This window comes from Prionailurus bengalensis, chromosome B2, assembly GCF_016509475.1.
Source record: "Prionailurus bengalensis isolate Pbe53 chromosome B2, Fcat_Pben_1.1_paternal_pri, whole genome shotgun sequence".
In the NCBI taxonomy this organism is placed as follows: Eukaryota; Metazoa; Chordata; class Mammalia; order Carnivora; family Felidae; genus Prionailurus; species Prionailurus bengalensis.
The window spans coordinates 34,155,491-34,182,949 of record NC_057349.1 but is presented as its reverse complement, the minus strand read 5'-3'; the positions used below and the strand labels follow the sequence as shown (position 1 = coordinate 34,182,949).

The 27,459-nt window shown below is 42.3% G+C and overlaps 2 protein-coding genes across 7 annotated transcripts in view; one reads left to right on the top strand and one right to left on the bottom strand.

The window, feature by feature from the left end:
- The window catches only part of MAPK14 (mitogen-activated protein kinase 14), a 74,757-nt gene extending 73,972 nt beyond the window's left edge, over positions 1-785 (bottom strand). For 2 of the 6 annotated variants that reach the window (XR_006299135.1, XM_043592973.1), the window contains exon 1: positions 259-784. Coding sequence is in view for 5 of the 6 variants with exons in the window: in XM_043592973.1 (XP_043448908.1) it covers positions 259-374 (116 nt within the window). In the remaining variant the exon portion in view is untranslated. Of the gene's footprint in view, positions 1-258 lie in introns of all 6 variants that reach the window. The other 4 variants (XM_043592974.1, XM_043592972.1, XM_043592971.1 and 1 more) reach the window with 3 other exon arrangements.
- Positions 786-3,140: 2,355 nt separating this feature from the next.
- The window catches only part of SLC26A8 (solute carrier family 26 member 8), an 83,822-nt gene continuing 59,503 nt past the window's right edge, over positions 3,141-27,459 (top strand). Inside the window, exons 1-3 of the mRNA XM_043592968.1 lie at positions 3,141-3,249; positions 13,321-13,507; positions 20,117-20,256. Of these exons, the coding sequence (XP_043448903.1) occupies positions 13,323-13,507; positions 20,117-20,256 (325 nt within the window). The 5' untranslated portion in view covers positions 3,141-3,249; positions 13,321-13,322. The remainder of the gene's footprint in view (positions 3,250-13,320; positions 13,508-20,116; positions 20,257-27,459) is intronic.

Here is a 27,459-nt window from a genome sequence, read left to right as displayed (position 1 = left end):
GCGAGCCAGGGCCGAGCTCCCGCACCACCGCCCGCCGAAGACCTGCATCTTGCACACAACTGACCACCTACCTGGGGGTGCAGAGTGAGGGGTGCAAGGGGTACAGGGAGTGCAGGACAAGGGTCGAAGGGCAGCGATGCCCTCCCCCAAGGAAAATTCCTGCCGCTTGGTGCATCGCTGAGCTGTGGGGGCAGGCCTGGCTCTGGGGCATTGAGGGCCACCCAGCCCCACCGCAGCCCCAGGCCGGGTGACACTCACCACACGGAGCCATAGGCACCGGAGCCCACCGGGGACAGGTTCTGGTAACGCTCCGGCACCTCCCAGATTGTCTTGTTCAGCTCCTGCCGGTAGAACGTGGGCCTCTCCTGAGACATCTTCCAGCGGCGGCCGCGGGGCTAGGAGGTGGCCCTAAGGGGCCCCGCCTGCGCCCGCACCGGCTCCCCGGCCCTCGTCGCCCGCCTGGCCGGGCGGGGACCCGGCGCTGGCAGGCGGCGCAGGTGCGGCAGACGCGACCCCGCCGAGTCCCGCGCCCGCGCGGCCCCTGTCAGCCGCAGCTGCTGGAAGCGCCTCAGCGACGGGGAGCGAGCCCGGCTGAGGGCAAGGGCACGCTCCGGGGCTCGAGGCTGCGACCACCACGCTCCCCCTGCACCCTCTCCCCCACCGGGCCGACTCTAGACTGCGCCGCGGGAGTACCGCTCCAGCTGCAGCGCCCGCTGAGGTTCCAGTGGTCGCGGTTCCAGAGCCAGCGTACAGGAGCCTCTGGCCGTAATCTCGCGAGAACAGCTCCCGGGACTCTCAGCGAGTCGAGATTTTACCCAATATGGAACCCGCCCACGGGAGGGGGTTGACGACGGGAGAGGATGGGAGGAGTACTTCTCGCGAGAAAAGAGCAACAGCTGGCGACCAGAGGCAGGAACTCTCAGGGACTGTTCTTAAGGGCGCGAAGGCGGACTCGGGAAGGAGGGATAAGTGGGCAACACATGCCGCGTGCGCCCCACCGTGGTCACCGGGGCGAATGCCTGGCTCGGTGCTGGAGAGCGACAGTGACTAATAGGGTGTCGGGAAAAGAACCGAAAGATCTTTGAACTGCGGGTAGTCACCAACAGCCGAGCATCTGCTCAGTGGAACCCTTAATTTCCAAGAAATACATTTAAAAAGGTAGGTTCTGGCCAGAAAGCCGTTGTATTGCATCCGTTCAAGGACATATGGCTTATTCTTCGGAATTATGACGAAAACTGTCCCCAAAGCAAATATTAGCCCTGCATGAGGCTGAGGTTTTTCCACTCTCTTAGTGGTTCTTAAACTTTTATGTGCAGAAGAATCATTTCGGGTGCTTAAAAATGCAGAGTCCCAGGACGCACAGGGAGTCTAAGAGTATAGGGTCGGTGAAGGCGCCAAGAAAGCGCATCTTTACAATATGCCCCAGGCAGTTCTGATTCAGGAAAAGTCTCCAGTATCTCCCTTTGAGAAGGATTTCTGAAATCATTACTCTGAGGATTTGAAACCGAGCCCTGCTCTGAAGAGCTTCCAGCGAAGATGATTTTAAGCATTTGATTCACTCCTCTCAGATTAAGGAGTAACAAGGCAAAGATTACACTGTTTTATGGAAGTGTCGCATTAGGCAAGTCAATTGACCTTTCTTGACCCTAGTTCCAGTTTCTGCAAAAAAAAAATTCCTGCCTTACGTTCCCACCTAACGGGGTCATTTGTAAAGCTGAACAAGATAATAAAGTGTGAATGGGCAAGGTATTATAACCCCATACCTACCCCCCACTGTTACCATCCTATTCCTTTGTTAAAGTTTGTTCCAATCTCTCTTAGAAATAACTAGATCCAGTCCAGGACACTTCTCAACACTTCGCATGATTATTCTCTTTGGTGTTATGCTTCCCTTGGAGTGCTTAGATTTTGCTTATCTTGTCACAGCATCTAGCACAGTGCCTAGAACATAATAGGTACCTCATAAATATTTATTGAACAAATTATGAATAATGAGCATGATCTCACTTAGGAGGTGGTGCAGGATCCTTAGTTCTCCTCAAAGAAAACAAAAACCAGAGTCGTGGATGATTTGTGGAAAGCCTTTCTTGGGGGGATTCAGTGTGGCTTAGCCTGGATTCTCTTGCCTAGGAGGACATGCTGCTTGAAAATGTCCCAAGACAACCTGCAGGTTAGGGAGCTTTCCAAGAAAGAATGAAGGCTGAAGGAGGAAATGAGAGCAAAAATGTCACTGAAATGAAATGGCAAGTGGGAGTGGAAAATCAAGGAGATGAATGGATGATGGAATCCTACAGAATTCATATAATTACCCAACAAATTGGGATGGTGAGGTGAGAGTGACTGAAAGGGTAAAGATTCAGGAGGCAATCCATTCACTCACTCCTTCAACAAATCTGTACTGAATGCCTCCTAGGTGCGGGGCACTTCCGATTAATGGGGATCCGCAAACATGCTGCCTACATGGAGTTTACAGTAACAGCAGGGCAATCATCCAATCGTTCAACACAAATTTATTGAGCGCTTACTGCATCTACCACATTGTTTAGGCACGGATAACACAGCAGTTAATGAACGAGATGAAATTCCCCGCCCTTACGGGGGTGACAATTTACAAAAAGGAATAGGTCCGGTGAATGATGCGTTACACACTAACACAGTAATCGAGTCAAGTGTAAAACTGCAAAGGGGCCAAGCAGGAATACAAGGCATAGTTAGAGACGGTGACAGGGACTGAGTAAACTTCAGAGGGTTAAAGGGCAGGGAGCAGAGCAAGAGACCTGGGCTGGAGAGTGTCCTTCCGTGGGAGGAGCCAGGCTAATGATGGCAGAGAGCTAGGGTTGGAGACCTGGGTGACCTTATTATAGCCTCAGTTTTCCTTGTGTGTCTTCTGACCTGACAAGGTCGTCGCGTGATTTAAGTGAATTACTGTGTGCGGCGTGCCGGGCACGAGGGCTGGCATCAAGAGGGCCCCCAATCAAGAGCAGTCAAACCCCAAAGCAAGTGGAGGCCTGGGTGGCACAGATTAAAGGGCTTCCCTGGCCCCAGGAGCCCCCGCTCGGGGCTCCGCACCGTAGCTGCCCTAGCTCTCCTTCCTCGCCCCCCTCTCTGGTGCCCCGCCCGCCAGAACGCCCTCGGGTTCGGCCGCAACGGCTCGGGAACGGCCGGCGTCCGCGTCTACAGCGCCGCCAGCCAGGCCGCAGCTGCGTCGGACCTCAGCGTCCGCTCCCGCGTCCCCGCCGGGAGACCCAGGTGGAGCCGTGGCAGAGAGCCGCCCGGGGCCGGGGGCTGCAGGGTGGAGCCGGGCGCGGGCGTCCGGGTGCGGGGCACCAGCCCCGGTTGCCCTCCGAAGTCCCGGGGCGGGGGCTGCGTCAGTGGCCGGCAGGGCCCGGCGCGTCGCGGGCGCTCAGTGTTTGTGGCATGAATGAATGACGGTATCCCTGAGAGCTTATCTCTCAGAGGTATCTTCTCTGCTTGATGAAAGGCCGCCGAACCGCAAGGACAGGGGGCGATGCATGCGATTTGCAATCGGAGCCTTTCAAACTCTTTGGTCCGAGTTGCCAGAAGCCCCAGAACTGAGCTGCAGCCTGATCCTCTCGCTACCACCGTCTGTCTCCTCCTGCGGCCCCACTGCCCAGGCGCGCCTTCCTCTTTCAGACCTCACCGCTCTGTTCATTTTGTTCTTTGGGACTGCGCCCCCACTCCCACCTGCCATGGCTCCCTTCTCTTTCTCTCAACTCCTATTGATGTATCAGTGCCCCCCTGTGAAGCCTTCTCCAACATCCTCACCCTGACCATGAGTTTCTCTCCAACACACCCCACTGGTCGCATCGAAGGTAGTTGTGTATGCTTTTGATGGCTGTCGACCCAGTCCCCAAGGCTCTTCATCCCCAGCCACCAGACAGCATAACTGAAGGATACTAAAAGCAGTGCACCCCGCTTGTGCCTTTGCTATATCCCAAATACATTCCCTATAAAAATGGAGGTGGTAACGGGCAAAGGGCTGTTGTTTCTGATGAAATTACAAATGCTTATTTGAAATTTTGGAAGTGGATATTACCTTACCATGATTATAGAGAATATAGGAAAGATGACAGTATGAGGCGAAAGATATTCTTGCAACTAAACTAAGGTTCAGGATTTCACATCTATCAATCAGGTTAATAGTCAGAAATTTGGGTTGCAGTTAAGTTTTTGATTATTGGCCTTTAAAATACTTTCAGCATATTATGTAAATGAATCAACAGATGGTTGATAGACAGGGGTAGTTTGAGGGATGCAGGGGCTAGGTCAAATGTGCCTTTTTTGTTTTTTAATGTGTATTTATTTTTTGAGACAGAGAGAGAGTACAAGCGGGCAGGAGCAGAGAGAGGGGCAGAGCATCCAAAGCAGACCCTGTACTGACAGCAGCTAGCCCCATGTGGGACCCAAACTTGTGAACTGTGAGATCATAACCTGAGTGAAAGTCGGACATTCAACCGACTGAGCCACTCAGGTATCCCAAAAGTGCCTGTTTTTTAAAAAACATTTTTAAAAATGTTTATTTGTTTTTGAAGGGGGGTAGAGAGAGAGAGAGAGAGAGAGAGAGGGAGAGAGAATGAGCGGGGGAGGGGCAGTGAGAGAGGGAGACACAGAACTTGAAGCAGGCTCCAGGCTCTGAGCGGTCAGCCCAGAGCCCGATGTGGGCTTGAACTCATGAACTGTGAAATCATGACCTGAGCCAAAGTGGGACGCTTAATCGACTGAGCCACCCAAGTGCCCCCTTTTTAACTTTTTTTTTTTGAGCTTATTTATTTTTGAAGGAGAGAGAGACAGTAAAAGTGCCTGTTTTTAACAATGCCCCCAAATTGAGCATGGGAAGACTAACGAAATAAATGATAAATAAATAGTTGGCTACATTTACAGCAGTCCTCACACTTCATTGTGTAGCAGAATCACCTGGAGGTTTCTTAAACCAACTGCTGGCCCATCCGCAGAGTTTCTGATTAATTAGGTCTTGCTAGGTGGGACCTGAGAATTTGCATTTCTAACATGTTCCCAGATTATGCTGATGCTATTTGTGTGGGCCCCAAGTGTGGGCTACACAGATGAAAATAATTTGTTGGTAGTGAAGCCAGATGCCCAGAATCACGTTTGTAGAAAAAGAAAATGAAACCCTAGGAACTTCAGACCCATAGTCCACCCACCTAAATATTTTGTCTGATGTCAAGAAGCATCAGGGAATTGTTTTCTAAGCAGACACTTAGCTTCAAGATTATGGGTAGAACTTAGCATGTTATTGATCACACCATGTGCAAAGACCCGTCACACTGATGCCCTCAGGAGTCAGCAACAGAGACCCCCTCTTGCACTGTGTCTCAGCTGAAAGGTCATTCCCATCAGTGTACTTTGATAACTTCTTTCTGAAATGCACCACCTTCTCCACACCAAACTGCATCTGCCACTTGTAAATAGGAGCTTCTCATCATCAGAAGTGTCCTGCTAATGCATGAAAATCAACCAATAGGGTTCCTATGAAATCAAGAAAGACATAATGGAGCTGCACAAAGTCTAGAGATGACTAAAAAAAAAAAAAAAAACAATAAGGAATCATGTGTTTTATCTTTATCATGTGATGACTTCTTTAAAGACAGCTTTCCTCCTGCCCCTCCTAACCAGCCTCGCTGTGGTCCCTCCCATGAGTGATGACTTTATTACTTTCCCCCTAAGCTACAGTAATAATAATGGTCTCCAACTGGACTTTCTGCCTCAGTCTCTTTCATTTCCAGCACTGTCCAATAGAACTTTCTATGATGATGGAAATGTTTTATACCCACACTATTCATATTCAGTATGGTAGCCTCTGCCCCATGTGGCTGCTGAGCACTTGAACTGTAGCTAGTGCAACTGAAAAACTGAAGCTTTCATTTCATTTTATTTTAATTAAGTTAAATTTAAATAGCCACAGGTAGCCAGTGGCTACCATGCCGGATAGTATAGCTCTAGACCACTGACACTGTCAGTATACCACTGACACTTTGTCTTGCCAAAAAGCACTTCTCTGTGTATATTACTAGTCCTGCTCAAACACTTTCTTTTTTGTCATAAGTGTACTCTTTGATCCCTATCACCAGTTTCACACATCCCCACAACCCCCTCCCCTCTAGTAACCATCAGTTTTTTCTCTACAGTTAAAAATCTGTTTCTTGGTTTCTCTCTCTCTCTCTTTTTCCTTTGCTCATTTGTTTCCTAACTTCCACGTATGAGTGAGATCATATGTCTTTCTCTGACTGACTTATTTGGCTTAGCATTATACTCTCTAGCTCCATCCATGTTGTTGCAAATGGCAAGATTTAATTATTTTTCATGGCTGAATATATATATATATATATATATATATATATATATATATATATATACACACACACACCACATATATATTTCATGGCTGCATACACACACACACCACATATATATTTCATGGCTGCATACATACACACACACACACACACACACACACCACATCTTCATTCATTCATTCACCTATTGATGGATACTTGGGCTGCTTCAGTAGTTTGACTATTGCAAATAATGCTGCAATAAACAGAGGGGTGCATATATCCCTTTGAATTAGTGTTTTTGTATTTTGGGGAAATGCCCAGTAATGCAATAGTGGTTCTATTTTTAATGTTTTAAGGAACCTCCATACTGTTTCCATAGTGGCTGCACCAGTTTGCATTCCCACCAACATCCCTTTTTCTCCACATCCTTGCCAGCATTTGCTGTTTCTTATGTTTTTGATTTTGACCATTCTGACAGGTATGAGTGATATCTCATTGTGTTTTGATTTGCATTTCCCTGATATTAAGTGATGACAAAGATCTTTTCATGTGTCTGTTGGTCATCTGGATATTTTCTTTGGAGAAATGTCTGTTCGTGTCTTCTGACCATTTTTAATTGTATTACTTATCTTTGGGGTATTGAGTTGCATCCCTTCTTTATATATTTCAGATACTAATCTTTTTTCAGATATGTGATTTGCAACTATCTTCTCCCATTCCGTAGGTTGCCTTTTAGTTTTGTTGATTGTTTCCTTCACTGTCCAGAAACTTTATTTTGATGTAGTCCCAATAATTGTTTTTGCTTTTATTTCCTTTGCCTCAGGAGGCATAGCTAGAAAAATGTTGCTACAGTCAATGTCAGAGAAATTACTGCCTGTGTTCTCTTCAAGGATTTTTATAGCTTCAAGTCTTGCATTAGGTCTTTAACTCATTTTGAGGGTTTAAAAAAAAATGTTTATTTATTTATTTTGAGGGAAAGAGAGAGTGAGAGAGCATGTGTGTGAGTGGGGAGGGGCAGAGAGAGAAAGAGAGAGAGAATCCCAAGCAGCCTCTGCGTTGTCAGCACAGAGCCCTATGTGGGGCTCCATCATACGAACTGTGAGATCATGACCTGAATTGAAATCAAGAGTCAGAGGCTTAACCGAGAGCCACCCAGGCACCCCTTGAGTTTATTTTTGAGTATGGTGTAAGAAAGCGTCCAGTTTCATTCTTTTGCATGTTGCTGTCCAGCCTTCCTGGCACCATTTGTGGAAAAGACTTTTTCCCACTGTGTATTTATTCCTCCTTTGTCAAAGATTAATTGACCATATAATTGTGGGTTTATTTCTGGGTTTTCTATTCTAGTGGATTGACCTTTGTGTCTGTTTTTGTGCCGGTACAGTTTTAATTACTATCACTTTGTAATATAACTTGATGTCTGGAATTGTTATACCTCTGGTTTTGTTTTCCTTATTCAAGATTGCTTTGTCTATTTGGTGTCTTTTGTGGTTCCATACAAATATTAAGATTGTTCTAATTCTGGGAAAAATGCTGTTTCAAATACTAAGTAGCTAAAAATCTGGGTTCAACCCAGCATTTTAGGCCCTCCAGGAATAGGCCTTAACCTACCTTTTTGGGCTTGACACTGACTTTACTCCATCTACTAAATTACTTGCTTTATATTATCTCTGTAATTTTATCTTATTTTCTTCCTGAAATACCTGATTCTTCTCCCTGCCCCCAGTTTAGACAGTGCAGAGCTCAAATCATATCCCCTCTCTCCCAGAAGGCCTTTCTCATCCCCCTAGGTTGGAATTATTAACCCCACTCTGTAGGTCACATGGTATTTGGATGTAGCATTTTTTGGAGCCAAAAAGATGCAGTTCAGGTTCTGGCTCTGCTATTTGACTCTGAGAAACTAAAACTAAACTCATCAGTAAAATGGGTACAATCAGTATGAGGAAAATAGTACCTCTCTTGAGAGGATGTGTGTGAAGAACCTGCCAAATAGCAGGGCAGCAATAAATGTTAATACCTGTCTTTCCCACTTCTAAACTCTTACAACACTATATTTTGGGATTTTTATTCTACTAAACTACAGAGTCTTTGTTCTTTTGTATCCCCAGAGCCTAGCATTCAGCAAATGTTTGTGGGATACTAAATTAATTGACCACAGATGAAATAGTAGGTGAATTCTGAAGTCACAAGTGAAGGCCAAGAGGGACACCTGGGTGGCTCAGTCAGTTAAGCGTCCGACTTCAGCTCAGGTCATGATCTCATGGTCTGTGAGTTCAAGTCCCGCATCAGGCTCCATGCTGACAGCTGGGGGCCTAGAGACTGCTTCAGATTCTGTGTCTCCCTCTCACTCTCTGCCCCTCCCCTGCTTGTGCTCTCTCTCTCTCTCTCTCTCTCTCTCTCAAAAATAAATGAACATTAAAAAAATGTTTTAAATAAAGGAAGGCCAAGAGTACATATGGTAGAAATTTATAAAATTGTGAAAATAAAAGCAGACAGACCTATCCAAACTTAGTCTGGTAGATGGGGGCTACCTCTCAAAATATCAGTGATGTAGATTGAAGACAATAAAATGAAATCTTACTTTCTGTAAGTGAACTAGTGGGATACAATACCTCCAAAGGGTGTGACAACAGAATATATATATACTTTAGCATGGAAAGAGAGAGAAATTCTTGGGGGATAAAGCTCTTGGTGCAAGGGTCACACCCTGATGGTCCATTGGCTGATTTCTGGCCTGCAGAGGTGTTTTGTTCAATGGAATATGTAAAGTGATGGACAACATTTCCAAGTCAGAAGACCTCACGTAAAAATCTGAGATAAAAAATTATGGCTTCTCTTGAAAAAGATCCAATCTGTGGGTACCTGGATGACTCAGTCGGTTAAGCATCTGACTTCGGTTCAGGTCATGATCTCACAGTTCTTGAGTTCCAGCCCCGAGTTGGGCTCTGTGCTGACAGCCTGGAGCTTGCTTCAGATTCGGTGTCTCCCTCTCTCTGCCCCTCCCTCTGCTCAGTCTCTCTCTCCTTCAAAAATAAATAAACATAAAAAAATTTTTTTTTAGGGACGCCTGGGTGGCTCAGTCGGTTAAGCAGCCGACTTTGGCTGAGGTCATGATCTCGCGGTCCATGAGTTCGAGCCCCGCGTTGGGCTCTGTGCTGACCGCTCAGAGCCTGGAGCCTGTTTCAGATTCTGTGTCTCCCTCTCTCTGACCCTCCCCCATTCATGCTCTGTCTCTCTCTGTCTCAAAAATAAATAAACGTTAAAAAAATTAAAAAAAATTTTTTTTTAAATAAAGAAAGGAAGAAAAAGATCTGATCTGGTCATGCTGGGCCCCACGTGACCCATGCCAGCTGGAAATGAGTAGCCTTTGGTGCCTCTGTCAGCTCCAGTGTCCCCCCACCCCACCCCCCACCCAGTACCTCGATGGGCATATATTGCCTGCTTCATGCCAACCCACCTTAGTGCCATTTTCAGGAACAAAATGCTGGATTCAAGACCCTGGACCCAACCCAGGATGGCAGTTTTTATCTTCTCAATATACTCAGCAGGTTACTGGGCTCTCTCAGTTGCCAGGAACAGATACATTCCAGTAAAGGAAGCTTGTTGTAAGATTACATAGGAAGGGGCGCCTGGGTGGCTCAGCTGGTTAAGTGTCTGACTTCATCTCAGGTCATGACTTCACAGTTTGTAGCTTCGAGCCCTGCACTGGTCTCTCTACTGTCAGCAAAGAGCCTGCTTCAGATCCTCTGTCCCCACCCCTTTGTCCCCTCCCCCATTCACACTTTTTTTGTTCTCTCTTTCTCAAAACTAAACGTTAAAAAAAATATTACATGGGAAAAGTAAGGAAGACTGGATGAATATTCCTACAGGTGGGGGAAAGAAATGGAAAAATATTGCTTGTTTTAATGTACAGTTCTGTTTCTTTCTGTAAAAGACACAAATTACTAATTCTCTTTTGTTTTTTAATTTTTAATTTTTTAAAATTTACATCCAAATTAGTTAGCATCTAGTGCAACAATGATTTCAGGAGTAGATTCCTTAGTGCCCCTTACCCATTTAGCCCATCGCCCCTGCCACAACCTCTCCAGTAACCCTCTGTTTGTTCTCCATATTTAAGAATCTATTATGTTTTGTCCCCCTCCCTGTTTTTATATTATTTTTGTTTCCCTTCCCCTATGTTATCTGTTTTGTCTCTTAAAGTCTTCATATGAGTGAATTAATATGGTTTGTGTCTTTCTCTGACTGACTAATTTCACTTAGCGTAATACCCTCCAGTTCAATCCACGTAGATGCAAATGGCAAGATTTATTCTTTTTGATTGCCAAGTAATACTCCATTGTATATATATACCACATCTTCTTCATTCATTCATTCATCCATCATTGGACATTTGGGCTCTTTCCATACTTTGGCTATTGTTGATAGTGCTGCTATAAACATAAGGGTGCATGTGTCCCTTCTAAACAGCACAGCTGTATCCCTTGGATAAATGCCTAGTAGTGCAATTGCTGGGTCGTAGGGTAGTTCTATTTTTAGTTTTTTGAGGAACCTCCCTACTGTTTTCCAGAGTGGCTACACCAGCTTGCATTCCTACAAATTACTAATTCTCTTAAGTGACACATTGTAAAATACCTCTTCCATCCTCTTTTATATTCCCCAACCACATTCCCACTTTATTGAACTGTGATCTTTAATTCACAGGACTGGCTATACAACACACAACTGCTACCCAGTGCTTTGAGAGTAAAAATACAATATTGGACTATGGCCCAGTCAGTTCACTTTTCAAAAATCTCGGTTTTATCACCTAAAAAGTGGGGATAACAGCAATATTAGGATTGTTGTGGAAATTACATGAAATAACTTGTGAAAAAAATGGAGTGCAATGCTTGGTATATAGTAAGTGCTCTATAAATATTGGTGATGATGATGATGATGATGATGATGATGATAAATGAGCATTCTGAAGGAAAACGTTGCCGACACATTAAACTTGTTTTCAGCTTCACCTATAAAAGAACTACTTGGGTAATCTACATATTTGGAGTATCTTATAGCTATGTGATATGTGTGTGTGTGTGTGTGTGTGTGTGTGTGTGTGTGTGTGTATACACTTTTCCATATTTATGTGGGAAGCGATTTAGAGTTTATGCTTTTTTTATTATTCAGAAACATAGGTGATCAAGAATGATTGGGGCACCTGTGTGACTCAGTCAGTTGAGCATCTGACTGTTGATTTCAGCTCAGGTCATGATCTCATGGATCATGGGTTCAAGCCCCATGTCAAGTTCTGCACTGACAGTGGGGAGCCTGCTTGGAATTCTCTCTCTCTCTCTCTCTCTCTCTCTCTCTCTCTCTCTCTTCTCTCGATTTGTCTCTCTCTCTCTCAAAATAAATAAATAAAAACTTAAACAAGACTGTACTTTCTTCCACAAATGAATCTATAGCTATCCTCAGTAACTCCTCCTTCTCATTTTCTTTTTTTTTTTTTTTTTAATATTTGTTTTTGAGAGAGAGACGGAAGGAGAGAGAGGGAAGGAGAGGGAGAGAGAGGGAGAGAGTGCAAGCACAGGAGGGGCAGAGAGAGAGAAGGAGATAGAGAGCCCCAAGCAGGTTCCAGACTGTCAGCACAGAGACAGACACGGGGCTTGAACCCATGAACCATGAGATCATAGTCTGAGCCAAAAGTCAAGAGTCAGACGCTTAACTGACTGAGCCAATCAGGGGTCCCTCCTCATTTTCTTAAAAGAGCAGGATGAAAAAAAAAGCAGGATGATATAGATTTGTTTTTTAAGTTTTTATTATTTATTTTTGAGAGAAAGGGGTGGGGGAGGGGCAGAGAGAGAGGGGGACAGAGGATCTGAAGTTGGCCCTGCACAGCCAGCAAAGAGCCCGATGCCAGGATCAAACTCATGAATTGTAAGATCATGTCCCAAGAACCAAAGGCACATACTTAACCCACTGAGCCACCCAGGTGCCCCAGGATGATATAGATTTTTAAAGTTTAATGTGACCCTTTGAGACTGTGTGTTCCAACCATGTTATTTTATGCATGAAACTGAAGGAAACTGAAACTCAGTTTCTGAGAAACTTAAGCCCAATCATACCATTAGTTAGAAAAACAGCCACGGCTGGAACCCCAGTCTCCTGATACCCCGTGCAATGTTTTTTTCTGCTACACTGTGGTGCCACTAACTGGGTACTTGACAGTCATTTAAGAAATAGCAATCTTAAGTATCAGGCACTATTCTGGCACCTGTGGACACAACCATGAACCAAGCCCTGCCTCTTGGGTTTAGACAAATGGACAAACATTGAATCAGGTCCTGACAAGTGCTATGAAGAAAAGGAAAGGATAAAGGGAAGACGTTGTATTGACCAGTTAATCTTTAGTATTTTTGGTGAAAATTGGAGGTGATACTGACTTTTACCTCTTAATCACTTCCCCACAACATAGCAACATAACTGAATGTAAAGAAAACTAGGCTTCCCAGCAAGACACTTGGGCTTTAGCCCCAATTCTAATTATTAAACAACCAAGATTGGGGCGACTGGGTGGTGCAGTCGGTTAAGCGTCCGACTTCAGCCAGGTCACGATCTCGCGGTCCGGGAGTTCGAGCCCCGCGTCAGGCTCTGGGCTGATGGCTCAGAGCCTGGAGGCTGTTTCCGATTCTGTGTCTCCCTCTCTCTCTGCCCCTCCCCCGTTCATGCTCTGTCTCTCTCTGTCCCAAAAATAAATAAACATTGAAAAAAAAAATTAAAAAAAAACAACCAAGGCTGTTTAACCTTCTGTGTTTCTCCATTTGGAAAATGAGATTAATATATGCCTTGAATTTTTTTTATAGGGTGGTTTTGAGTATAAAATTGTACAAGAGAAAGTTTCGCAAAACAGCACTGTTATGCAAATGTAAAATATCATTATGTGGAAATTTTATTTCCATAAAAGTGTACTGAGAATCTAGATTTAAAATTTTTTTTTTTTTTTTATCTCTTTCCACTCAACCAGACATGATGCAACCAGAGAAAGGCTTCCAGGGTTTTGGCTCTAAACGTAAGCAAAATTCTTTTGCCTATGACGTCCAGCGAGATGTGTACAATGAGGAGACCTTTCAACAAGACCACAGGAGGAAGAGCGTTTCCTCTGGGAACTTGGATATTGACATCACTACCTTCAGACACCACATCCAGTGCCGGTGGGTGTGTGGGGTCATTCAACTGCCTCCAAGCTGTCAGCACCAAAACTCTATTCCTCTGGTGATGACTTCTGTCTTCTTCCTCTGAACTCCTGTCATCAGGACCCTTAGTTTACTGTGTAATTTTTCTTCAGTCACTTGTTTGTGGTTTGTCTTGTAGCACCCTCTTGATTATAAATTTCTTGGGCATAAAGACCTTGGATGCCCCCCCCCACACAGCATCTAGGGATGATATTTAATAAATACATTGTTCGGTTAACCACTATTACCAGTTTCCTAACAAGAAGCAACTGGGATGGACTAATTAATGGTAGCAGAATGGGATCCTTCTAACCTCATAGCCAGTGGTGCCCACCAAGTCCTTGTAGTCGTACAACATAGGACCTACCCCCCTGATACCCAGCGTGACTGTGTAGGTCCGAAGTTGAGGGGCTCTTAACCTGTTTTTGTGCTGCGAGCCTTTTAGCAATCTAGTAAAGCTTATGAACATCTTTTTTTTTTTTAATTTTTTTTTCAACGTTTTTATTTATTTTTGGGACAGAGAGAGACAGAGCATGAACGGGGGAGGGGCAGAGAGAGAGGGAGACACAGAATCGGAAACAGCCTCCAGGCTCTGAGCCATCAGCCCAGAGCCTGACGCGGGGCTCGAACTCCCGGACCGCGAGATCGTGACCTGGCTGAAGTCGGACGCTTAACTGACTGCGCCGCCCAGGCGCCCCATGAACATCTTTTCAGAATAATTTTTTTTTTACTTTTAAAAATTGTGGTAAAACATGTATCACGTAAAATTGGCCGTTTTAACCCATTTGAAATGTACAAATCAGCAGCATTAATGACATTTCATGATGTTGTGCAACCATCACCACTGTTTTCAAAACTTTTTCATCATCCCAAACAGAAACTTTGCACCCATTAAGCAATAATTCCCCATTTCTCCCTCACCCTACCCCTTGGTAACCTCTCGTCTATGTTCCATCGCTGTGCCTCTTCTAGATATTTCCTTTTCTTATTTAAGTTTATTTTGAGACAGCGAGAGAGAGAACACCGGCAGGGGAGGGGCAGAGAGAGGGAAAGAGACAGAGACAGAGAGAGAGAGAGAGAGAGAGAGAGAGAGAGAGAGAGACTCCCAAGCAGGCTCTGCGCTGTCAGCACAGAGCCCAACGTGGGCTCAAACTCACAAACTGTGAGATCATGACCTGAGCTGAAATCAAGAGTCAGATGCTTAACAGACTGAGCCACACAGGCCCCCTTGATATTTCATTTAAGTGTAATCACACGATTTTTGTCTTTCATGTCTGGTTTGTTTCACTTAGCATAATGTTTTCAAAGTTTATCTATGCTGTAACCTGATCAGTACTTCATTTCATTTTATGGCTGATGATATCCCACTGTGTGTATATATCACATTTTGTTTATCTGTTCATCTGTTGATGGACACTTGGGTTGTTTCCACTTTGGGGCTATTGTGAATAATGCTGCTGTGAATATTGCCATAGGAGTATCTGTTTGAGAACTTGTTGCCAACTCTTTAAGGTGTATACCTGAGAGTAGAATTGTTGGATCATGTGGTGACCCTATGTTTAATTTTTTGAGAAACTACCAAACTTTTTCACAGTAGTACACCATTGTACATTCACACTGGCAATGTACAAGTGTTCCAATCGCTCTGTGTCCTCTTCAACTTGTGTTATTTTCCATTTTTAAAAAATACAGTCATCCTACTAGACATGAAGCGGTATCTCATTGTGGGGTTTTGTTTTGTTTTTTTAATTTTCCTGATAACTAAGTGTTGAGCATCTCTTCATGTGCTTATTGGTCATTTGTATATCTTCTCTGAGGAAATGTCTATTTACTTCTTTTGCTCTTTTTAAAATTAGATTGCCTTTTTGTTGTTGAGTTGTAGTAGTTCTCTATATATCTTGGATATTAAACCCTTATCAGATATATATTTTGCAAATGTTTTCTCCCATTTTGTGGATTGTCTTTCTGTGGATTGATAGTGTCTTTTGTGCACAACAGTTTTTAATTTTAATGAAATCTGGTTTATCTATTTTTTTGGTTTTGTTGCCTGTGATTTTTGTGTCATGGTTAAGAAACTATTGTGAAATCCAAGATTATGAAGATCTTCCTCTATCTTTAATTCTAAGAGTTTTATAGTTTTAGCTCTTAGATTGTTTTCCATTTTGAGTTAATTTTGTATATGGTATAAAGTAAGGGCCCGACTTCTTTCCATGTGGATATTCTGTTTTCCCAACACCTTTGTTGAAGCGACAGTTCTTTCCCCCATTGAATGATCTTGGCCAGAATTTTTTTTTTTTAACGTTTATTCATTATTGAGAGACAGAGAGACACAGAACATGAGCAGGGGAGGGGCCAAGAGATGGAGGGACACAGAATCTGAAGCAAGCTCCAGGCTCTGAGTTGTCAGCACAGAGCCCGATTCGGGGCTCGAACTCACAAACAGCGAGATCATGACCTGAGCCAAAGTTGAATGCTCAACAGACTGAGCCACCCAGGCACCCCCGGAATATTTTTTAATGCATAAAATACATAGGATTATAAAGGAAACCAGTTGAAATACAGTTCTCATAATAGAAAAAATACCACTATTATGTTATTTAATAATGTGGATCTAATAACTGCCATAATTTCAAAGTAGTGAGGAAATAAATGATGTTTTATGATCTCTGCAGCAATTTTAATGTAATATGAAAATATTGTGATTTCTATTAGTGACAAAGTCAGGTTCTGCTGATACTATAGTGGTTTGCTGTCAATGTTCATAATTGAAGGAAATGCTAAATTTCAGTTAGGAGGTAATGAAAACAAAGATATAATTTTTCCTAAGTTCGTAAACTTCTACAAATTCTATCCATAGACCCCTTGGGGGTCCATAGACCTCAGGTTAAGGACCCTTTGTGACCTATATCATAATATTAGCCCTAATTATTCAAGTTGTTCTCACTCACACTTGGGATTTTCAGTCCCTCTCATCCCTTGATTTATCACTACTATTGGCATGTGTTGGGTGACAAAAAAGAAAGGCCTCCATGCAGCCCAATTGTAGACCTTCCTTATTGAGGCCTTCTCCTTTGTCCATATCCTGCCTTTTGCAAGTTGTAGTCTCGGAGACCCTCCCTAGTCCTACATCACGACTCTCATGTTCTTTGTTCCTGATGGGTCAGAGGTCATATGTCAAAGAAGGAGTTTGGGGGCACGTTGGCTTTGTCTCTACAAAATAAGAGTCTTTTCCTGACTTATACTTCATCACAAAAATGTATGACCAAAGAGGCATGGGTGGCTCAGTCAGTTGAGCTCTTGCTTTTGGCTCAGGTCATGATCTCAGAGTTTGAGTTCAAGCTCCCCATTGAGCTCTGTGCTGACAGTGCAGCTGGCTTGCTCTCTTGCTCTCTCTCTCTTGCTCTCTCTCTCTCTCTCTCTCTCACACACACACACACACACACACACAATAAATAAATATTTTTAAAAATTTTTTAAATAAAATTTTTTTTTAAAGTTTCAATCAAAGAAATTTCAGCCTAACTCCCCTCCACCTGCCCTATCCTTAGACACTTAAATCTGATCAATTCTGCCTCCCATGAGCTTTTGTCACAGTTCTTACTCCCTACTTCTAAAATGTACAGTTATATCCACTTCTGGATTTTAACGTGAAAGGTAGCACAGCTCCGTGGTTAAGAGCAAGACTCAGAGGCCAGATTGCCTGGTTTTGAATCCCAATTCTGCTGCTTCCCAACTGTGTGACATTAGGTAAGCTATCCAACCCTACTTTGCCTCAGTTTCCTCATCTATAAAAATGAGGATGATACTAGCGGCTACTTGATAAGGGGATTGTGAGGATTTAAAGAGTATTTGTAAGGCACCTACCAAATAGAAAACACTATATGGGTGGGGTTTTTAGTTTTAAAAAAATCTTTGAACTCTACCTCTTTTACAGAAAACCTCATCTCTTTCCTCATTTTCTCCCTTTTTATTAGCAACCACAAATACTCCCTTTGTTGTCAAAATGTCCCCTGTGCTTTCACAATGACTCTTACATTCCTCACTTTAATGATGCCTTAAGTCAAATCCAGGTTCATGTTGAAATGCTTATACTGTTTCCCCCACTGGCTTTAATTCCTATTCCTCTAGCTCCTTCCTTGATTTTCTTTCAGTTTTAGAGCCTTGTCATTTGAGGTCCACTGTATTTTTTTTTTTCCATGCTAATGAGCTTTGATGACTCTGCCTACAGTGACTTGTCTTCTGCCAAGTGGCATATGGAGAGAAGGAGAGACTGGACCGGATGAAGAAACAAATTGTCCCAGTGACACGCTCTGCTCTCCCCTTTGGGGGCTATAATTGGAGAGAGCACACTGTGTGCACCTGCCTAACATCCAGGGACTCTCATAAAAATAGCAATGTGATGTTCTTTCCAAACCAATGGTCTTGTTCCTGGCTCCCAAACAGAATTCAATAGCTGTCAGTAGGAATTGTGATGGTAATAGAGTGTACAGAACACGGAAGTAGAAATCAGAAGACCTGGTGGTTTATAGCCCCAGCTCTGCCCACACTACTGCGACCTTGGAAAAGTCACTTACACTTACTTGGTCTTAATTACCTTAGGGAAAGTAAGGCTCATAGTTGTGGGAATCAAACATGTGAAATTCTTTCTAAGCACACATTTTAGCCTTGCATACACTAAAGTTATATTTGTTAGTATAGTCAAATCTCAGCTATCCAACTATAGCGCACACATGGAAAACCTTCATACATTTTGCTTTCAGCCCACACTAAAATATAAGCAGCAAAAAGCAATTTAAAACTAAATTAGTTTTGGGGCGCCTGGGTGGCTCAGGTGGTTAAGCATCTGACTTCAGCTCAGGTCATGATCTCCTGGTTCATGAGTTAGAGCCCTGTGTCGGGCTCTGTGCTGACAGCTCAGAGCCTGGAGCCTGCTTCAGATTCTGTGTCCCCCTCTTTCTGTGTCCCTTCCCTGCTCACCCTCTGTCTGTCTCTGTCTCTCAAAAATAAATAAACTGGCTGATTGATTAGCTGAGTGACTGATTGATTTACAATGATTCTGCTGTTTTAGATGATCTAAGTATTAGGGGTGCCTGAGCAGCTCGGTTAGGTAACCATCTGACTCTTGAGCTCAGCTCGGGTCTTAGGGTCATGAGTTCAAGCCCTGTGTTGGGTTCTGGGCTGAGCGTGAAGCCTACTTTAAAAAAAGTATTTCCAGGGAGATAGATTAATAAATTTATTTTAAAAATAAATAAAGGGCTCCTGGTGGCTCAGTCTGTTAAGCATCTGGCTCTTGATTTTAGCTCAGGTCATGATTTCATTGTTCCTGAGATCGAGCCCTGCATCAGGCTCGACACTGATGGTGCGGAGCCTACTTGGGATTCTCTTTTTCTTCTCTCTGCCCCTCCCCCACACTCTCTCCCTGTCTCTCAAAATAAATAAATAAACATTTAAAAATAAATAAGTAAAATAAAAGTTAAAGTGGGTTTTCTCAATCTCAGCATCATTAACATTTTGGACCAGAACATTGTTTCCTATGGGGGGTTGTCCTATGCACTGAAGGATGTTTAGCAACATCCCGGACCTCTACTCACTACCTACCAATAGCACCCCCTCCCTGAGTTGTTGACAATAAAAAATGTCTCCAGACATTGCCAAATGACCCCTGAATAACAAAATTGTTTCTGATTGATGTCCACTAGGTTAAAGGATAATAAAGCTTTATTTTAATGCCTTTTCTTTACATAGCTAACTCCTAAAGCACAGGATTCCATCCACTACATTTTCTTCTTCTTCTTCTTCTTCTTCTTTAATATTTACTTATTTTTGAGAGAGATAGAGAGAGAGAGGTGGGGGAATAGGCAGAGAGAAAGGCAGACAGAGGATCTGAAGCAGGCTCTGTACTGACAGCACACAGGATGCGGGGCTTGAACTCACAAACCACGAGATCATGACCTCCTTCAAAATCTGACACTTAACCAACTGAGCCACCCAGGCGCCCCTCCATTGCCTATATTTTCTATAAATTTCGACATACTACAGATCAAAGCCAAATAGAGTTAATTTTCAGTAAAAAAAAAAAAAAAAAGCATATGGAATGACACGGATGTGTTAATTGCCCCTGGTTTCCATCAATATCACATCTCAAACCACTGTGCTTATCAAGAGAAAGCAATAACAGTCCATTTTTCTACTAGAAAGTTTCTAGGTTTAATTCTTTCCAAACATCCTGTTTTGTATGCTAGACTATAAGGCTGAGTTCTTATCATATGTATGGCATTTGGTTCCCAACCAGAGGCAATTTTGTCCCCGAGGGAACATTTGGCAATGTTTAGAGACATTTTTTTGCTTGTCACGAGTTGGGGAGGGCATGCTATTGGCATCTGGTGGGTAGAGGCCCAAGGATGCTGCTAAACATCCTGTAGTGCACAGGACGGTCCCACAACAGAGTCATCTAGTCTGGCTTGTCAGAACATCGTCAGTGCTGACAAGAAACTCTGCTGTATGGGAAGAACGACGCACTGTGCCTTTTCTTGGCTATGCGGGCTTTTTCTTCGGAAAACCGAATCAAGTCTCTGTTCTTTCTCGCAGCTGCTCATGGCACAAGTTCCTAAGATGCATGCTAACGATCTTTCCCTTCCTGGAGTGGATGTGTTTGTACCGATTCAAGGATTGGCTTCTCGGAGACCTACTTGCCGGTATAAGTGTTGGCCTTGTGCAAGTTCCCCAAGGTAAGGAAGATACAAAGCCTTTTCACCCACAACCTATCAGGCCTTGTCTGCTTACCCAGATTAAACAATTTGCTAGGTGAATAGAAAAAAAAAAAAAATAGGTGAGTTCCACTCACATTATTATCATTTCTTCCCTTACCAGCCAGATTTCTAACTCTTCCAGCATGGTTTCAAAAGACTCAGTTTAGAGCTATAAATACCTTCCAGAGTATTTGCAATGCCCATCCAATGGTCATTTTTTGGTTTGGTTTGGTTTTGTTTTTTTGGTTTTTTTGCTTGACTAGTTATTTCATGTTCACACAGCTACAATAGACCTCAGTGGGCATTAGTTTTTCTTAAGAAGGTGGAGGGTAAGTATGGGAGCTATCTGGGTTTTAGGAGCCTCGTCTCCCAAATAGAACCAACATCTCTTGTCATTCTCTTATCTGTTGCTTCCAGAGTCCCACAAATGGCATGCCCCATTACAAGAGTTATTGTGCTCCAAGAAGCCCAAAGCTAGGGATTCCCACTGGGTATTTATTGTTCCGGACCAGTCTTCTTGGTCCAGGCATAGTAGACTAATTGGGCTCATCTTTACCGTAACCAGCATTAGCTGGGAACACAGCTGACATTCCACCATTACCAGGTTTCCAAAGAAACAACTGGAAAGTGAACCCAACATCAAATTTATCCACAGAGAAAGTGAAAAGATTGTATTCATTCTTTACTCAGAGTACCACGCAATTCCCTACGTAGTATTGTTCAAATACTATTTCTCTATTTTTCTGGAGCCAGCCAGGTGGGATTGAATCCTGTGATCATACAGGTTGTGCAAAGCACAAAGAGGCCAAGCAAAGGAGCAAGTGGTAGGTACCGGACATCCAAATGTGGCACGAGGCTGATCATTGAAGAAAAGGGATCCCTTTTAATTAAAAAAAATTTTGTTTAACATTTACTTGTTTTTGAGAGACAGAGCATGAGCAGGGGAGGGGCAGAGAGAGAGGGAGACACAGAATCCGAAGCAGGCTCCAGGCTCTGAGCTATCAGCACAGAGCTTGACACAGGGTTCGAACCCACGAACCGTGAGATCATGACCTGACCTGAGCTGAAGTCTGACGCTTAACTGACTGAGCCACCCAGGTGCCCCCCAAAGGGATCCCTTTTTAAATAATTAATTACCCTGCAGTAAAATTGACTTTTTTCCTTTTGGTGTTCAGTTCTATAAATTTAAACACATGTATGGATTTCTGTAACTACCACCACAGTGAAGATCCAGAACAGTTCCATCAGCCCCCAAATGCTCTTATGCCACCTCTTTTAGTCACATCCTCCCCTGGCAACCACTAATCTGTTCTCTATCACCATAGTTTTGCCTTTTTGAGAATATCATGTAAATGGATTCATGCAGTATATAACTCTCAAAGGCTGGCTTCTTGAATTCACCATGATGTCTTTGAAATTGATGCAAACCGTAATATGCATCAATAGCTTGTTTCTTTTCATTGCTGAGTAATAATCCATAGGAATGGCTGGACTGAGTAACAGTCCATAGGATGGTTTGTTTATTTATTCACTTATTGATAGATATTTTGTTTCCAGTTTTTGGTTGTCAAAAATAAAGTTGCCATGGACATTCAGGTACAGGTGGTTTTTTAAAAATGTTTACTTATTTATTTTGTGGGGGGCGGGGGAAGGAGCAGAGAGAGAGAATCAGAGAATCCCAAGCATGCTCCATGCTGTCAGCACAGAGGCTGACTAGGAGCTCAGTCTCACGAACCGAGATCATGACCTGAGCCGACATCAAGAAACTGATGCTTAACTGACTAAGCCATCCAGGCACCCCCGGTACAGGTTTTTATGTAAACATAGCTCTCATCTCTCTAAGGTGATATGGTTGGCCATGTGGTAGGTGTGTGTTTAACTTTATAAGAAACTGCCAGTCTATGTACCTGAGTGGCTGTACCTGCCCTTTTACATTCCGACCAGCAAGGTATGAGAATTCTAGTTCCTCCACACCCTTCTTTTTATATTGTCTGTATTTTTTATTTATTTCCACCACCACAAGGATCCCTCATGTTGCCCTTTATTTTTAAGGTTGGTTTTTTTTGTTTTGGTTTTTGTTTTATTTTTTGAGAGAGAGAGACTGCGAGCAGGGGAGAGGGGCAAAGGGAGAGGGAGAGAGAGAGAGAGAAAGACTCTTAAGCAGGCTCTGAGCTCAGTGCAGAGCCCAATGCAAGGCCCGATCCTACAACCTTGGGATCATGACCCCGGGCCAAAATCAATTGTCAGATGCTCAACCAACTGAGCCATCCAGGCGCCCCTCATGTTTCCCTTCTGTAGTTACGCCCACTTACCCCTTGCCCCCATCCCCTCCTTAACCCTGGAAACCACTAAACTGTTCTTTTCTAGAGTGTTGTCATTTTGAGAAAGTTACATAAATAGGGTCATATAGTATGTAACTCTTTGAGATTGCCTTCCCCCTCCCCCCATCTTAATTTTCTGGAGATTCATCTAGGTTGTTGTATGTATCAATAGTTTATTCCTTTTTTTAAATTGCTGAGTAGTATTCCATGGTATGGATGCATCACAGTTTATTTAAAAATTTTTAATGTTTACTTATTTTTGATAGAGAGAGACAGAGTGTGAGGGTGGGAGGGACAGAGAGAAAGGGAGACACAGAATCCGTAGCAGGCTCCAGGCTCTGAGCTGTCAGACACAGAGCTTGATGCAGGGCTGGAACCCACAAACTGTGGATCATGGCCTGAGCCAAAGTTGGACACTTAACTGATGAGCCACCCAGGCACCCCACACCACATCTTATTTAAACATTTACCCTTAAAGTACATCTGGATCATTTTCAAGTTTTGGCTATTACAAATGTAGCTGCTATGAAACATTTGTGTGTAGGTTAATGAACACAGTCTTCTTTTCTCTGGGATAATCATCCAGGAGCACAATTATGGGATTGTACGGTAGTTACAGGTTTAGAGTTTTAAGTAATTGCCAAGCTATTTTCTAGAATGGTTGTATCATTTTATGTTCCTACCAGCAATCTCTGATACAGTTGCTCTGCATGCCCACTAGCATCTGTCACTACTTTTTATTTTAGCCATTTTATATGGATGCGGTGAGGTCTCTTGTGGTTTCAGTTTGCATTTCCCTAATGGCCAATGATGTTTAACATCTTTTCATATGCTAATTTACTCACCTAAATATTTTAATGAAATGACTCTTGTCTTTTGCTCATGTTCTAATTGGATTGTTTGCATTTTCACTGTTGAGTTTCAAGAGTTATTTATAGTCTAGATACTAGTCCTTTGTCTTTTGTGTTTTGGAGATAAAATCTCCAATCTGTAGCCTGTCTTTTCAGAGTATTTACAGAGCAAAATTCTCGATTTTGATAAGGGCTAGTTTTTAGTATTTTTTCTTGTAGCCATTAAAAGAGGTATGTAGTGAGATCTCATTGTGGTTTTAATTTGTATTTCCCTAATGGCCGATGGGGTTGAACATCTTTTCATGTTCGTATTCACCATCCTCATAATCTCTTCGGTGAAGTGCCTGTTCAAGTCCTTTGCCCATTTTTTAATTCAAAAAAAAAAATTCTCTTTTCTTATTGTTAATTTATGAGATTTCTTTATGTATTCTAGATACCAATCTTTTGTCATACATACAGTTTGCAAATAGTTTTCCTCAGTGTGTAGCTTATCTTTTTTTTCTCTTGAGAGTGTCTTTGACAGGACAAAAGGTTTTAATTTTAATAAAGCCAGTTTATCCATTTTTTTTCCTTTTATGGATTGTGAATTTCCTACTGTATGTAAGAACTTTACACCTAATCCCCGGGTCACAAAGATTTTCTTTTATGTTTTTTCTTTTTTTTTTTTTTAATTTTTTTTTAACGTTTATTTATTTTTGAGACAGAGAGAGACACAGCATGAATGGGGGAGGGGCAGAGAGAGAGGGAGACAAAGAATCGGAAGCAGGCTCCAGGCTCTGAGCCATCACCCCAGAGCACGACGCGGGGCTCGAACTCGCAGACCACGAGATCATGACCTGAGCTGAAGTTGGACGCTTAACCGACTGAGCCACCCAGGCGCCCCTATGTTTTTTTCTAAAAGACTTATAGCTTTATGTTTTACATTTAGATCCATGATCCATTTTGAGTTAATCTTTACATAAAGTGTGAAGTTTAGGTCAAGCTTTATTTTTTGTTGTGTTTTCAACATGATTTTTAAAGACTATCCTTAATTGAATTGTTTTTGCACTTTTGTCAAAGATCAAAGAGCCATATTTTTGTATGTCTATTTCTGGACTTTCTATTCTGTCCCATTGATCTACTTGTCTATCCCTTTACCAATATCATGTCTTGATTATTCTATCTTTATAATGAGTCTTAAAATTGGATAGTGTGATCCTTCCAATTTTGTTCTTTTTCAAAGCTGTTTTAGCTATTCTATATAACTTTTAGAATCAGCTTGTTTAACCTACCAAAAAACCCTATGGAGATTTTGATAGCTGCTGCATTAAGTCCATAGATCACTTTGGGGATAATTGATGTCTTTATTATATTGAGTTTCCAGTTCATGATCACAGTATGTCTCTCCATTTACTTTCGTTTTCCTTGATTTCTTTCATTAGCATTTGGAGTTTTCAGCATACAGATCCTGCCTATTTGCTGTTAGAATTAGACCTGAGTGTTTCATTTTGGAGATACTCTGTGTGGCAATTAAAACATGTTTGGTTTCCAATTATTCATTGTTTGCATATAGAAATACAATTGATTTGTCTATTCACCTTGTATCCTGTAACTCATTTATTAGTTCCAAGAATCTTTTGTAGATTCCTTGGGATTTACTACATTGATAATCATGTCCTCTGTAAATAGGGACAGTTGTGTTTCTTTCTAATCTGAATGGCTTTTATGACTTTCTCTTGCTTATTGTACTGACTAAGACTTACATGTACTCTGTGTTGAATAAGAGAGGTGAGAATAGATATTTTTGACATGTTGCTGATCTTCGGACGGAAAACATTCAATCTCTCACCATTAAGTATGATGTTAGCTGTAGGATTTTTGTAGATGCCCTTTATTAGGTGGAGGAACTTTCCATTCTATTCTAGTTCACTGAGAATTTTTATCATGAGTGGATGTTGTATTTTGTCAAATGCTTTTTCTGCATTATTGATATGACCATGTGATTTTTCTCTTTAGACCATTAATATGGTAGATTACATTGATATTTAAATATTGAATTAGCCTTGCATTCCTGCAATAAAGGAGTACCTTTTCAAATTTCTATGTGGCGGCTATAAACCAAAATGATCCATTCATATGAGTACCTTCACTTCCAGGAAAATATCAAAAAGTCTCTAGAGCATTCCTATGGGGCTGCAATGAGAGACCTGAACTCTTGGTACTGATTCTTTAGCTGTGAGCCTTCTACCCACTGTCACTTATGAAAGGTCCTTTATTTATGGTCAAAGTTATGGACATCTCATTGCTAAATTACCAAATCATCAGTGTAATTTCATACCAAAAGGCATTAGGACATATAAGTATACCTAGTACCCAGCACAGTATTTAGCACATAGTGGGTACTCAAGATCTTTGTGGAATAATAATGATGACATTACTATATAAATGCATGAATCTGAGCAACTCTTGCTAACTGGCTGAGAGATTGTGTATTATTTTAAGTAGTGTGAATAATGGAATAATCTGTAGTGTAAATAATTCAAAAGTTTTACTTACATTTGAATAGGTAGTACCTGACATTTAATAATTTTCTCAAAAGAAACAAAAGTACTACACGGTGAAGAACTTATTTAAAAAGTGCTAGGGGTGCCTGGCTGGCTCAGTTGGTAGAGCATGTGACTCTTGATCTTGGGGTTGTTTGAGCCCCGTGTTAGGTGTAGAGATTACTTAAAAATAAAATCTTTTAGGGGGCACCTAGGTGGCCCACTTGGTTAAGTGTCCGACTCTTGAGTTCAGCTCAGGTTATGATCTCACAGTTTGTGGGTTCGAGCCCCATGTCGGGCTCTGTGCTGACAGTGCAGATCTTGCTTGGGATTCTCTCCCCCTCTCTCTGCTCCTTCCTTGCTTGTACTGTCTCTCAAAATAAATAAATACACTTAAAAAAATAAAATCTTTTAAAAAATTAAATAGATAGATAGATAAAAACTGCTAGATCTTCCTCATAGTAGAATTCCAATTTATAAATGTAAAAGAAAATACAAAATCACCATTAGGGAAACACCACAGTAATAATTGTCATGATAAAATCCACTAACTGATGTTAAAATTAGTGGGTGAAAGTTTGCAAACTATGTAGAGATTTGCATAGTTTCAAAGTATCTTCCTAAAGATATTTGTTAACTACTCCACTACTCTACATTAGAGAATCTGGGAGAAACAACTTGAAACAACCAATGCTATATCACCAACAGTAAGGCATTTAGAGATCATGAATCCTAAGAAGGACACAACAGATGAGGTCTGTAGCATTCTCACCCAAAATGTGTAACCTTAGTACACTCATGAGGAAACCTAAGACTACCCCGCAATGAGAGGCATTTGACAAAATAACTGATCTATTAATACTCTTTCAAAGCGTCAAAGTCCAGAAAGACAAAGCCTGAGGAACTATTACAGATTGCAGGGTAAGGAGAAATAACAACTAAATAGAATGTGGGACTCTGGATAGAGTCGTGGAACAGAAAAAGGAAATTAGTGAGAAAACGGTGATGAGATTCAAATTAAGTCTTTAGTTAATTTGTCATGTTAATTCCCTGATTCTGATAATTATACCAAGACTATAAAAAATATTAACATTGGGGCGCCTGGGTGGCGCAGTCGGTTAAGCGTCCGACTTCAGCCAGGTCACGATCTCGCAGTCCGGGAGTTCGAGCCCCGCGTCGGGCTCTGGGCTGATGGCTGGGAGCCTGGAGCCTGTTTCCGATTCTGTGTCTCCCTCTCTCTCTGCCCCTCCCCCGTTCATGCTGTGTCTCTCTCTGTCCCAAAAATAAATAAACGTTGAAAAAAAAAATTTTTTTTTAATAAATAAATAAAAAATAAAAAATATTAACAACAAGAGATGCTAGGTAAGGGATATATGGAAACTCCCTATTATTTTTGTAACTTTTCTGTAAGTCTAAAACTAGCTCAAAATTTAAAAAAATGTTAAAGTGTTGGAAAGTTTGGAAACTTGGTTTCCCTGTATTTCTCCA